At 45.9% G+C, this 12,240-nt stretch overlaps 1 protein-coding gene across 14 annotated transcripts in view; it reads right to left on the reverse strand.

Moving 5' to 3' along the window:
* Nucleotides 1-12,240, reverse strand: part of Nmdar2 (glutamate ionotropic receptor NMDA type subunit 2) — a 156,768-nt gene that overhangs the window by 52,308 nt on the left and 92,220 nt on the right. For 4 of the 14 annotated variants that reach the window (XM_076420523.1, XM_076420528.1, XM_076420527.1 and 1 more), the window contains exon 1: nucleotides 12-154. The exons of 9 other annotated variants lie outside the window; for them this stretch is intronic. Coding sequence is in view for 1 of the 5 variants with exons in the window: in XM_076420524.1 (XP_076276639.1) it covers nucleotides 12-156 (145 nt within the window). In the remaining 4 variants the exon portion in view is untranslated. Of the gene's footprint in view, nucleotides 1-11; nucleotides 11,846-12,240 lie in introns of those variants that run through there. One more of the 14 variants, XM_076420524.1, reaches the window with a different exon arrangement.

Here is a 12,240-nt window from a genome sequence, read left to right on the forward strand (position 1 = left end):
TTATGCCACACCTGTGCGTCGCGTGATCGATGCACGATCACCGGTCGAGAGAGGACTTGTTGCGAGAACCGATGGACTCTGTTGGATCCATTCCGTTGGATCAACAAGAAATACTCGATTCTCGTTCGTACGTCCGGCGAACAGAGCGGCGGCCATGAAACCTTGGCGACGTACCCGAGGAAAACTGTCTTGGCAGTGGTATCGGGGGACAGAGCGCTATTATATCGCCAGCCACCCGACAAAAGATCCTTCTCCCCCGAAGCGTTTAGGTGGTGCGTGCCAAGGTTAGGAGACGATTCCGGGAAAGCCGTTCTTCTCGGTGGGAAATCAGGTCATTCGCGATCGAAACACGAAACCGTCCACGTTCTCCGGAGCGTTGGTCGAGTCTATGTAAACACTGGCAACCACAGGCTGATGACTTTGGGAAGAGGAGGAAGAAGAAGAAGAAGAAGAAGAAGAAGAAGAAGAAGAAGAATTCAGCACACCGTTGACCCGAGGCGACGATCGAAAGGCTCCCTCGATCCAGCGAGTCTTATCGACGGTGATCCCCCTTCGTGCCCGGACGATCTTATCCGACAACCGACGATCATCTTTGGCCACTGATCTACAGCGAGAGTTAGCCACGACCGACGAACATTCTGAACATATCGCACTTTCCGAATGTCTCGTGTCCCAATCGTTCACCGTCGTCGATCACCTTAGCGCACGCACTGACTCTCGAACCGTCCACGTCCGCGAGAAACCGGGACTCGTATCGGCCAGGCAGTTGCACGAGGAACACGGGACACCCCTCGTCGCCTCGGAATATCGCTGACTATGGAACACTTTGCTCTCTCTCGCTCTCTCGCTCCCTCGCCCCTTCTTCCGCAACCCCTCTTTGGTCACGTGACCGGGAAGTTTCACTGGCGCAGAGAGAAACCGAAGGATTTTCTCCGGCGACCCGATGGTGTTCCGGTTAGCTAGCTGATCTCTGGAAGATTCCGTTGGCTAGACGATCTCGCGAGAGTCAGCGGATCAGAGAACGCGGGATCGGCTCGCGAACAGCTGTTTCCGGATAGAGCACGATGCTGTGCGCTGTATGTGTGTGTGGAGCTCGCGAACACGCGATCCTCGCCTGGTGCCCGGTTCTAGCACTTTCACTTTTTTCTTGTTTTGCCGCGTGTACTAGGAGAGAGCCTGCCTGCACGTGCAGCGACGACGGGGGGTGTCCGTTGGGTACCCGCCGCGTTCCCCAACAGCGTGACACGTGTCACTGGGATCCTGCCGGAGAAAAAAGGGGGACGCGGAGAGAAGTAGAGGGTGGCGAATGTAGAGTGGAGGATGGAGGCGGGGAGAAAGAGGACGAGGATAAGGATCGAGCGCGGATAGAGATTAAAGGAGCGGAGACGCGTGAAACGGAAGAAACGACAGAGCGGTGGGAGAAAGGGACAGCGACAGAGAGAAAAAAAAGACGGCCACCACCCCTGTAGCCTTCGATTTTCAGGAGGAAAGTGAAGGCTGCAGACACCGCCCCAGCTAGTCGCCCGGGTGTGCCAACGCGAAAAACCACCCCCGTGGTGTGCACCACAACGGGTGTCCCGAATTCTGGCATTGCCCATGCGCACGGTAACCTTGGTTACCGCGCCCTAGCGCGCCGACTGATGCTCTAGCGGTGCCCGACGATACTACCACCGTTATAAACATGGTCTCTTTCTCTCTCTCTCTCTCTCTCTCTCTCTCTCTCTCTCTCTCTCGGTTTTGCGTTCGTGTGCGTCGCGTGGGATGCTTTTCCCATGGATGACGACACGGTTACCCTCGCGTGCCGTTCCTATGGGGCTACTCTGCCGGGTTATTTTCTTGGGTGGGACGTGTGCGAGAAAGGTCTTCGCCGTCCGATCAGTCGGAAATACAAAATTAACGGATAGCGGAGAGAACCACTGGACCCTGAGAGGGTGCGCACCACGATTACGAGCAGTCCGGTGCACGTGACTCCGCGACGAGCTGCTTTTCTTTCTCGAAAGTTAAATCGAAAGAAGTTAGTCTTGAAGAGATTATGAGAATCCTCGTCCTGTTGAGCTTTGCTTCAGCGAACTGTAGATAGAAACTGCGGCGCTGGTTTCTCGAGTTAACCGGCCAGCAAATCCTATGATTTATTTCGAGACATTTATATCTAATGTTAAGTTGATGGAATATAAATGATCCTTTAAACGGATTTCGATAACGTACAATAGAATAACTTTCAACGAACGCACGAGAGCTCGTCGATTGATTTTACGCATACGAAGTATCTTCCGAGATTAAAATAAATTCCGCCGATTCCGATGATTAAGTCCGTTTTACGCCGATTATCTAAATTATTGGAATCTGCAGATGCAAATGTAAATTCCCAGTTAAATTATTATACTTGTGCAAGACAACAGATGTACACTGGAATCTCATTACATCGTTCCACTGCAGTCACGGCACGAACAATATGAGAAAATTCAACGATGCGCGATTATCTATTTCCGGCTCGTCGCTTAACGACCTCGTAATTATGTATTATCTTTTCTTTCCATAGAGTTTCCTACGCGGAACTATTTCTTCTCAACACAGTTCGATGGTTTCAACACGATCAACTATGAAAATAATGATCGTGTGTACGAACATGATTAAGGGCGTACACTGTACAGGATGGCCATAGCTTGAGTGTACCACTCGCGCATTCATAGTAAGACCATTGCTCTCGCTTCAGCGTGGCTTTATGATAACATCAGTCGGTGCGCAGTGAACACAGTGATCTGCATACGAGCTGCGAACCTTAGCGGTTACAAATAAATTTGGCTAATTGCTTCTGATCGCGGTACCAACTATGGTTTCCGATGTAATGATTACACCACGGATTTTAATCCCCCGATCGTTGATTGTGCCGTTCGGCAAATACTGGGTTTAATCAAATCCGCAATACTCATCTCACAGTTATCAAATGCAAATGTAATTTCTCCTGAAATAAACATGCGCTATGAACTATACGATTATACCTACTCGTATATGTATACTTATACTGGTGGAGGCGATCGCAGTTTTGTTGTACATATACAGATTCTACTCTTACGCGATATAATTACATGTATACTAACGACAGACGGAATGTTCATAATTTTTTACTGCAGATTTATATTTGATATAATCCTGAGAAACCGCCTCTTAAATTTTCACCCACCTGTTGCCGAATCCCCAGTTTAGATCACGGGTTCGGATGAGGAGAGCGGTGCGGTGATTTTTGTTTCTATGCGCACCGCTCCGCTATAAACAGTCGCATTTAATTTTGTTGGCTTGATTTTGCCACGATCTCCACCTCGCCGCTATCCTCGATCTTCACGCTCCGCTATATCTGGGAACAACTACAGGTTGTTCCGATGGGACCGGCAACGTCACGCGGCGTCGATCAGCTGTTGATCAAGTTCGTGATGGACCCGTTGGGGACGTGCTTTTACTTTTATCATGGATTACCTGGATGGAGGATCCGCCGGTCGATAGCTCAACAATTAAGAGCTCATTTGGAAGATTGAATCACGGCCGGGCCGAACGACACTCTAAGCGGGGTCGGTAATTGCGCGGTATCCAGTATTCGAGGTTGCTTAAGCGGATAGCAGAAATGGCAAAATGTCCCGGAAATTACTTATGCCTTGCGTCGTTTCCATCGCTTGCCGTAACGAGGGTGACCCATGCGGGTGACAGCAGCCCGTGCCGTTGTGGTTCACTCTGTTCACCCTGTTTCACCGCATAAGTGCAGAAACGTTTTCGCGTTGATGCAGCGCGCGGTTGATCTCGGCGGTGGGTAAGGATCAAGAGCTACGGTCTGCCCGTACAGTCTTTATTGTGCGAGGGTTCCGGCTGATTTCGCTCGTTGAAAGCGAACGCCGCGGTCGCCAGCTTGTCAACTATAATTCTCCTTTCTTCGATAAGAAAGGCAAAAAGGAAAAAGCTGATTTAACGTAGGGTGACCCTCGCCCAACGTGGAACGCCCGATTTCAATATTGTATTTCGGGTCTGTGGATCATTCCGTTTTATTAAACTATACTTTCCAAAGGCGAAAGAAGGTCCGGTAACTATTCACCGCGAATGTTATTTCTAGCATAATTGAGGGCGCTCTGTATTCCACAGTCAGATATAAAAGGTCCACCGACTTTCTCAGGCAAACTGTGACAAGTGTTTGATCTCCCATCGAAGAAAGGTTTGCTTTTCACAGTTGAAATTCCTCTGTGGGAATTTTCAACGAGTAGCATCGAGTCTTGCTTCTTTTATGGCCAATGTTGTAAGGGTAAAGTGGGTGCTTCGACAGTTGCAAATTTTTCAATAAACTCGAACAAACCGTGGTAGGTGGTGGGTCCATTATAAACTTTCAATTGCATCGAATATTATTTTGAACGTTATTTAAAACTGTCGGCGAGGCCGTAATATAAACTCGCGAAAAAGTTTTACAATGAAAATTAGTTGGTCAACGTTGCGGATTAACTCACTGATCCCATATAAAAACAAATTGAAGCGAACCTGTGGGGCGCGGCGGCGGCGGCTGCGGAGTGAATTCGGGGAAAAATTGCACGGAGTTTGTTAACCCAACTGACATTCGACCCGCTGCGACTGCGTTAAAGCAGCGTCGAAGGATTAAAAAGGTTACAACTCGCTGTTTGAACGCAGGGAAACAAAAACAGACCCGTCAAACCTGCTCGAAATATTAGCTACTCGAATAAGTTTCTACCGCTTACTAACAGATTACGGAACTGATAGTGCTTGTAAACTTTAAGCAGGTGTTTTCGTTGCGTGGATCATTTTGAAGAGAAGTTTCACGAACAGCGAGTGGACAATGCGAAAGGAAATAATTCCATGTGCTACTGTTACGTGTTATAGTTGCATGAAAATCAATATAAAACAGCATTACAGATACGCTAAATTACAGATACAGGAGAGCTGAACAGGGAAGCTTCGACAATGCTGAGGAAAGAGCTCATCCTGACCTTTTGTCGCATTCCTGTGCAAGAACCATCCTTATGTTAATGTAATAAGCGTTCGTCTCGACTGCGAGGCGCCAGTTGCTGTTTCAGCTACTATCGCCTAGAAAGCTGAGAAGCTGATTCACTTGACACGGCCAATATTGATCGATTCCTGTCGCGATTGGTAAAATGAATACGTAATATGTACATTCTTCATTCTACAGGGTAGCTCGATCAAAATGTTCACCTCGACCGTTTTCCGAAACGTAGAAGTTACAGAAAGAAAATGTCGAGTTATATGATGGTAAACAAAGGGCTGTCACGCGGCGATAGCTGTCAAATTCCATGAAAGACTATACATACCTTTGTCAACCAATTTCAAAAATGTGAAACAGAACGAAACTATTTGCATGCAACGCTGCTTTCAATAAATCAACAATACAATGAAACTCTGTTAAATTTCAGTAAAACCTTCGGTTTCATCGCAACAATATTTTTGAGAGTTTCGCGAATGCGAACAATTCGACGGTCGAACAATGTTCTCCATGTGCAGTCCTTTATGAAAAAATGAATAGAACATCATATCTCTATGAGGGTATACTTTACTTGTGCCTAATACAGTAGTTGAAGGTTAGAATAATTTTTCTATAAAAATCAATTTGGGGTCGCTGAAGATTTCGGCATAATTTATTTCAATTGCATAAAGATAGAAGCTATCTTTGTGTTCATAGTAATTCGATCAGCCACTGTATGGGTAAAAGCTTTCTACAAAGCTCTCTGACCGAGTTCGCCAGACTTTGCTAGAACAGGATCAAACAAAATAAGGAAACGGATCAATATTCCATCCGCCATATCGACGTCCGAGTTGAAATTCCAAATTCTTCTCTTGCAAGAAAGCAGGCGGAAGTCGCAGAATATTAAATGTCGGAGAAATTCACGTGGAAAAATCGATCGATATTTATTTCCACAAAGAGAGAGAGAGAGAGAGAGAGAGAGAGAGAGAGAGGGGGTCAGAGGTGAGACATTGACAGAATTCGACGAGCGGAATGTTCAAAGCAGACAATTGTAGATTGCCAGAAGTTTTAACGACAAAATTTACCTTGTAAGTACTCGGAGATCTCTCCGGGGAGTTGTTTGTAGTCTCACGTTTCGAATCTCGCCCCTCAGGCTACGATGGCCTGGAACAGCTCGCAAGGGACTTTCATGCTACCCTAAGAAAATAGGGGTGGTACTTTCAGCCGGTATCAATGCCTTTACAAAAAGAAAAAAAAAAGGAAGAAAGAAACCAGACGAAAGAATATCGACGAATACTCGTTTATACAGACTTTTCTACCCTGAGACTCGGTCTCTCCCAGTCGAAAGACAATTTGCCCGGAGGATTCATTTCCTGCACTTTTCGTGCCTATTGAAAGTGCTCAATGCGCGTTGTCCTCCTGTTTCAGAACTTCTTTAATATTCCCAGAGAGAGAGGGGGGAGGGGGAGAGATTGTTGGGTAATTAATAACTTGGCGAAAATTGTTTCAAAAGCCGGTTGTTTAAAAAGTACTTAATGTTCCGTAATTTGTGTAGGGTGAGTCAGTAAGAATCTGAACCGAAGTCGCTTGTATGAAAAAAAAACTTGTTTAATGAATTCAGTAGACATTAAGTAGAAATGATATTATATTTGCAACTCCTTAGTATGCGAGTCGCTATGGTTACTCGATAATGTAATTTTCAAATCCATTATTGTGACGGAGTTGGAGCGAAGTAACCCAACAAAGTCAATTCAAAACAAGCTCGGTTCCGGGACTACAAGCGATCAGACGCGACGAAGGATTGAGAGCACTAATTAGTGCAACCTAATCCGACACGATCAAAGTAGGGGATTCGACAAATTTTAGGTTCTAATCCCTTGGTTCGAATTGAAATTTACTAGGGACTCTAGGGTCTCCTTGGTATCTCTTATCTCGATGGCGTTTGACTTTCTGGGTTGGGAAAATTTGTTTTTGAATCTAAGTACCCGAAACGAAAGAATCTTGCAATTGGGCCACTTAATTATTTACCTCTATAGAAAGGTAAGCTATACCGTAAAGGAGGATAAGATTGATATTCCCACGTAATTATCGGACTGTTTTGTTTTGGATGGGACCCCGCCCCCTCCCCGTCCGTTTATGCATAGGTTGAATCGTTGAAATCCTCCTAGCGGAGAAACCAATCTGTCTCCGATGGCCTCGTTTGATTGCGCCAGCATACCAGAACGTTTGCACAATTAACCATCATCGAGGAGATGCCTGACCGGATCGGAGACGTTGTTTAAAACTGATATTGTTCGGAATGAGAATTAAGGGAAACGGAACGCGGGGTTCCGGCCGTTTTACCGAGTTCCGGGGATAATGGAGCGATCGGAGCCCCGCGGCCCCGGTTAGAAGCAATTCTATCGTTTCTTTAAACGAAAGTAATCGGCGGATGGCTTTTATATGGTTCTCCCGCTGTATCCTTGGTCAGGATAAGCCTCTCGCGATGCCCGTGACACGCTCTTAACTTGATTCACTGTTCCGCGGAGGAAATTGCGCGTTCAGTTTTTATTTACTTGGAGGACCATTTACGGCGAAACTTATGCTTACGGAAACAATTTAGGCTAACTTTATGAGTAAGTATCGAGACATAAAACGGCCCTTACGGCACATCGAGATTACCCATTCTGTTGCTCGAAACTGAACTTTTCTCGGCCAATTCTGCGGCTTTAAGGAAACTTTCCTAACACTTTACTCACCAGTAGTTTTTTTAATTGTCTTTATACTGTTAATGATCAACGGTCGCGAGTTCCCCGATTCTATGCAAATCCCACCAGGAATGTTCAATGAAAAAAGTAATTAGAGCTGAAGACTTTTTACACCGTCTTTTCCTGGTCCAGAATCCAGATGCGAACTTCCACCGTAATTAACATATATTCAACGAGAGTAGGAGACCGCGGGTCGACGCATGCGACTCCATTACTTAAATTAGAAATGTCTTACGTGAAACCTAATTTGAAAGATGCGCAAGTAGGTACAGATGTTTCGTGCAATCTAATTTTCGATCTCTGGTGTCAGTTTGTACTTTTCTACGTGACAGTTATTATCGGACTATGACATTTCTATGCAAGATGAAAACAGTTGAATAAGTGCGAAGGTGTGGGGCGTGGGGCCACGTGTCAATTTTGTAGTTGCAGGGATCGCTTTAAGGTTATAGGACTATTAATTGCTCTCGAGGGCAATTCGGACGCATGCGAGAACACGTACGGTTAGACTTGTACGAGTTTTAGAACTAAAAACGACAGCAGGGAATATGCATGTTGCACCCCATTTCGACATGTAGTATTAGTTGACACGCCATCTGCAGAAGCTCACTTTACAGTGCGTCGGAACATCGCGAGCGCTATGGGAGTGAAGCCTAGTTTCGTAATAATTAGTCCGCGAATATTTACGCGTTTCCAGCATGCACAACTCTCGAAAATTCTGTAGAGCAGAAGCTCGAGAAGTTAAATACGATTCCCTTTCTGATCGTAACCTAGCGGAACCTCTAATTTCTATTTATTCGTTAACGCGTACCGAGGAGGTGCCGTTCGGAGGAAACGAGTATGAAAAATGAGGAAACAAGTACGGTACAGCATGTCGTCGTTAATAAATCAAATCGGCTAATCCTTCGCCGGTAATAACGTCACAATCAATTCTAATTAGAGCACGTCATGATAACGAACGGTAAGTTACTATCGTAATACTTTATCCCGCCATGCTCATTATAAGTAGAGAGGATTACCATTCTCGGCTGAGCGGCCAATACCGTGGAATTAATTAATGCTTTATCGCATCGTCGGCGGTGCTCCGATAAAAAAGATAATGCCGAATTTGTGGTACGCGTCAACGCGGACGCGCATACTCGGCACCAATTTATCGCGTTACAGCTATCGATCGTAACTGGCGTTATGTCGATACGCCGAAAACTTATGGTTGAGTAAAAAAAGGATTTATGTGCATCGTTAAAGCCTCGTCGGGACACCGTTATATCCATCTACCGTGAACCGTGTGCATACGCGCGAACGCATTTCTACGTCCCGTTAATTCACCCTAATCGTCACTATAACTTCCCCGTATTTATGCGTTTCAGGTGTTGACGCGGCACTTTGGAAACGGACCACTCGAACAGCCTTGTAAAAACGAAGTTGGTTATTGAATTTTTCCCAAAATCAAATGTTAACGATTACGGCGGAGTCCGTCGCGACACAGTTACGTAAGGAGAGAATGATCGAAGTACGGAGGTCGCCTCCCTGTAAGAACGAACGACATGCACGAAAATCGATAAGCAGAGGCAAAGGCGTTTACCGCGGCATTTTTCACGTACCGCCAAACAATTTCGAGTTGATTTACCCCGTTGACGGGGAGCATATCGTCGCTTTTACGGCGCGGCGTATGGGGACGTTGTTAAACGAAATAACGCCGCGATCGAGCGATCCTATCGGGATAAAAACATCGGGATCGGTGCACTTTATGCCGGGGCGTCTGAGAGGGGGAAAAAATGGCAGCTCGAGAACGTGGCTGATCTCTAGCCAGAGCCTGGGTCGGAAATCGATTATCAGAAATCGTAACGCCGAAGGATAGCGATAGCGGTACGGCCGCGCGGCCTAGGGTTAGCGGCGGCTTGGCAAAAGGGGCCAGGGGGGTTGAAAAGCGCCATTAACGTCACTACCTGATTTTCCTCTCTTTTATTGGACGACAACGAACGACCGTCGGGGCCGCATATACCCAGTGATCCACCACTGACGTCAATTTCAGAAAAATCTGACCGTTCTAAAAGATTTATCCCGACTTGAAAAAAAACTTCATACATTTCGAAAGAGGTTGGAAATTTGAATTCAGTTCAGGTTTATACGATTTCGGACGACCGTGCTCGAGGAGATTGATGGAGAGAACCGGCCGAGCGTAACCCCCGGTTCGATCAGTCACAGCGTCATCGATAAACCTCGATACACCGAGGTGGATTCGTCCTTGACCATTACCATTGTCATCAAACCGAAGAATTCCTCGTCGGATCACCCTGGGATGATGGGATTTCGGTGCCACCCGGTAGATCGAGCGAGAAATCACTCAAACCTACCCCTTTTTTTAACGAGAATTACGGCCTTTGCCAAACAGTTTCGTGTCGGATGTATCGGCTTTATTGAAAATCGGTATACGGGAGATCGTTCATACTTGCGCGCTTCGTCTTTTTTAACTTCTTTCTCGCGTACAGTCCGATTTCGGTTAGGAAAGTTGGAATCGAACGAATACGAATACGTTCGATTCAATTGCCAGTTCGGTGATGAAAATTGATGCCGCGAGATTCGCTAATTTAGAATTGAAATGAACCGATTCGAGCAAAGCCTTCTTAATTGCGTCTTACTGTCGAAGGATTAATTTTTTAAGTCGGTAGACACTGATTAAGCGAGAGCAAAATGGATCGAGGATGGATGAAGATGAATGCAGATGTTTGAGCACAAACAGCCAAGTAAATAAATGACTCAGCTCGGAAGATTAATCGACCGAGCCGGGCTGGGCTAACTTATTAACTATAACCCATTCTGAAATTCTAATAGACAAAATTTTAATTACAGACAATTTAATATCAACCTACAAGACATAAACGACGACACGCGTTATTTTCGAGCACTGTAGCCTAGAGAAAGAACATTTCGAACATTTCTACGCTGACAGAATCGATGACTCTCCCTTGTCAATTCTTCCAGGGATAAGACTTTGAAGGAAGCGGACTTTTAGAAGAAATTTCAATCGTCTTTGTCTTCTTCGTGAATTCTGGGTGAACCTACCACCAATGCCATGGGAAGAATACAACGGACTTGACCCTGTACCCACCCCTGTTGTCCGGGATTTAAAGATCAGTCGTCGCCACCCTACAGCGATGCACTGCGATGCTTTGTCTACTGTGTGGATTCTCCTCCACCCCGTACGTTTCACGCTCCGTTTTTCTATTCTTCTCCTACCGCACCGCCTCATTCTTGCAGTGCCTTTTTATTCGCCCACTTTTTCTCCCTCTCTCCCTCTCTCTCGCTCTTTTTCTGCGCGACTCTGCTTTATATTCCATTGTCTTTGTTTTTCTGCGGCTACCGCCCCATTTGCGTGCGATCTTTTTCCTGTCCGTTCCGTTATTGTTCCCTCGGCCGGCAAAGGGAAATTTCAGGACGCGGAAAGTGACCGAGAAGTGTAGGGGTGGATAGGAGTTTTCTTCTTTCTTTTTCGAAGGGATTCCCGAATGATAGGGCGATAAGGGCGGACCCTGCTCGAATCGATAAACTTTTCTAAAGCTGATGGAGGTACCGCAGCCAAGCACTGATATAGGGATCAAGGCTATTGACCGCGAGTCGTTCACCAGATAGAACGAACATTCCTCCATAAGGGGAAGCTTGTTGAAACAGCGTTCCTCAATCAGAATATCCCCGTTTCCCAATAGTGGTTGCCCGATGGACCGCGCCTAATGCCCACGATCGAGGCTTCACAAGAGGTTACAAGGTGAACAGTCGTCTATCGAACCGGTTTACAAATTTCTTGACAACGATTCGGCGCGGCGAATCGGCTTCCGGAGTATGTCCGAATTTTAAATACAACTTCTGGCATATTTTTATGAAACGCAATCGATGATGTTCATTGTTCGAGGATTTAGTTAGAGTTTAACAAACACTAAAGAATGTAATATTTGATCTACACCGTTATTTCACTCGTCCGGTTACGTAGATTTATCCGACTTTAATTAGAAAACTTTAATTTTGATTTTAAAGTTCGAGCTCACGATGGCAGGAGGAATCCAGGATGCCAGCAACTTTCAACGTCACAGACCGTTCACGGTTCCTCTAACACGTATTTGCTCGACGTACTTCGTCTTCGTTCACGATCAAGGAACCCCCCTTCCCCCCCCCCCCCCCCCGACAGAGAGCAGTGACATCCTGGAAATTAGATCGGACTTGGATTGATCGCAGGGGAATTTTGAGCATCGCGTTCGACCGTGACCACAAGTTGGGTAACTGTGCGACAATTATATGTGTCGCACGAGTTAACTATGCAAATACTGCACACGTGTCACCGATGTCTCCCAGAAGTTACACTGCCATGCCGCGCCGGCCAAATGTTTCCAAACACGTAGTACCCTTTAGGATTTCTATACGCGATACAATTTTGATCGTATGAATTAATGAACGTGTAGCATGCAGAATAACGTTACAACTTCGTTGTAACAAAACGATAGAAATTTACAAGTCTCCTGCCTTTTTTTTTTTTTTATT

Source organism: Lasioglossum baleicum, chromosome 3, assembly GCF_051020765.1.
Source record: "Lasioglossum baleicum chromosome 3, iyLasBale1, whole genome shotgun sequence".
NCBI classification, from domain to species: Eukaryota; Metazoa; Arthropoda; class Insecta; order Hymenoptera; family Halictidae; genus Lasioglossum; species Lasioglossum baleicum.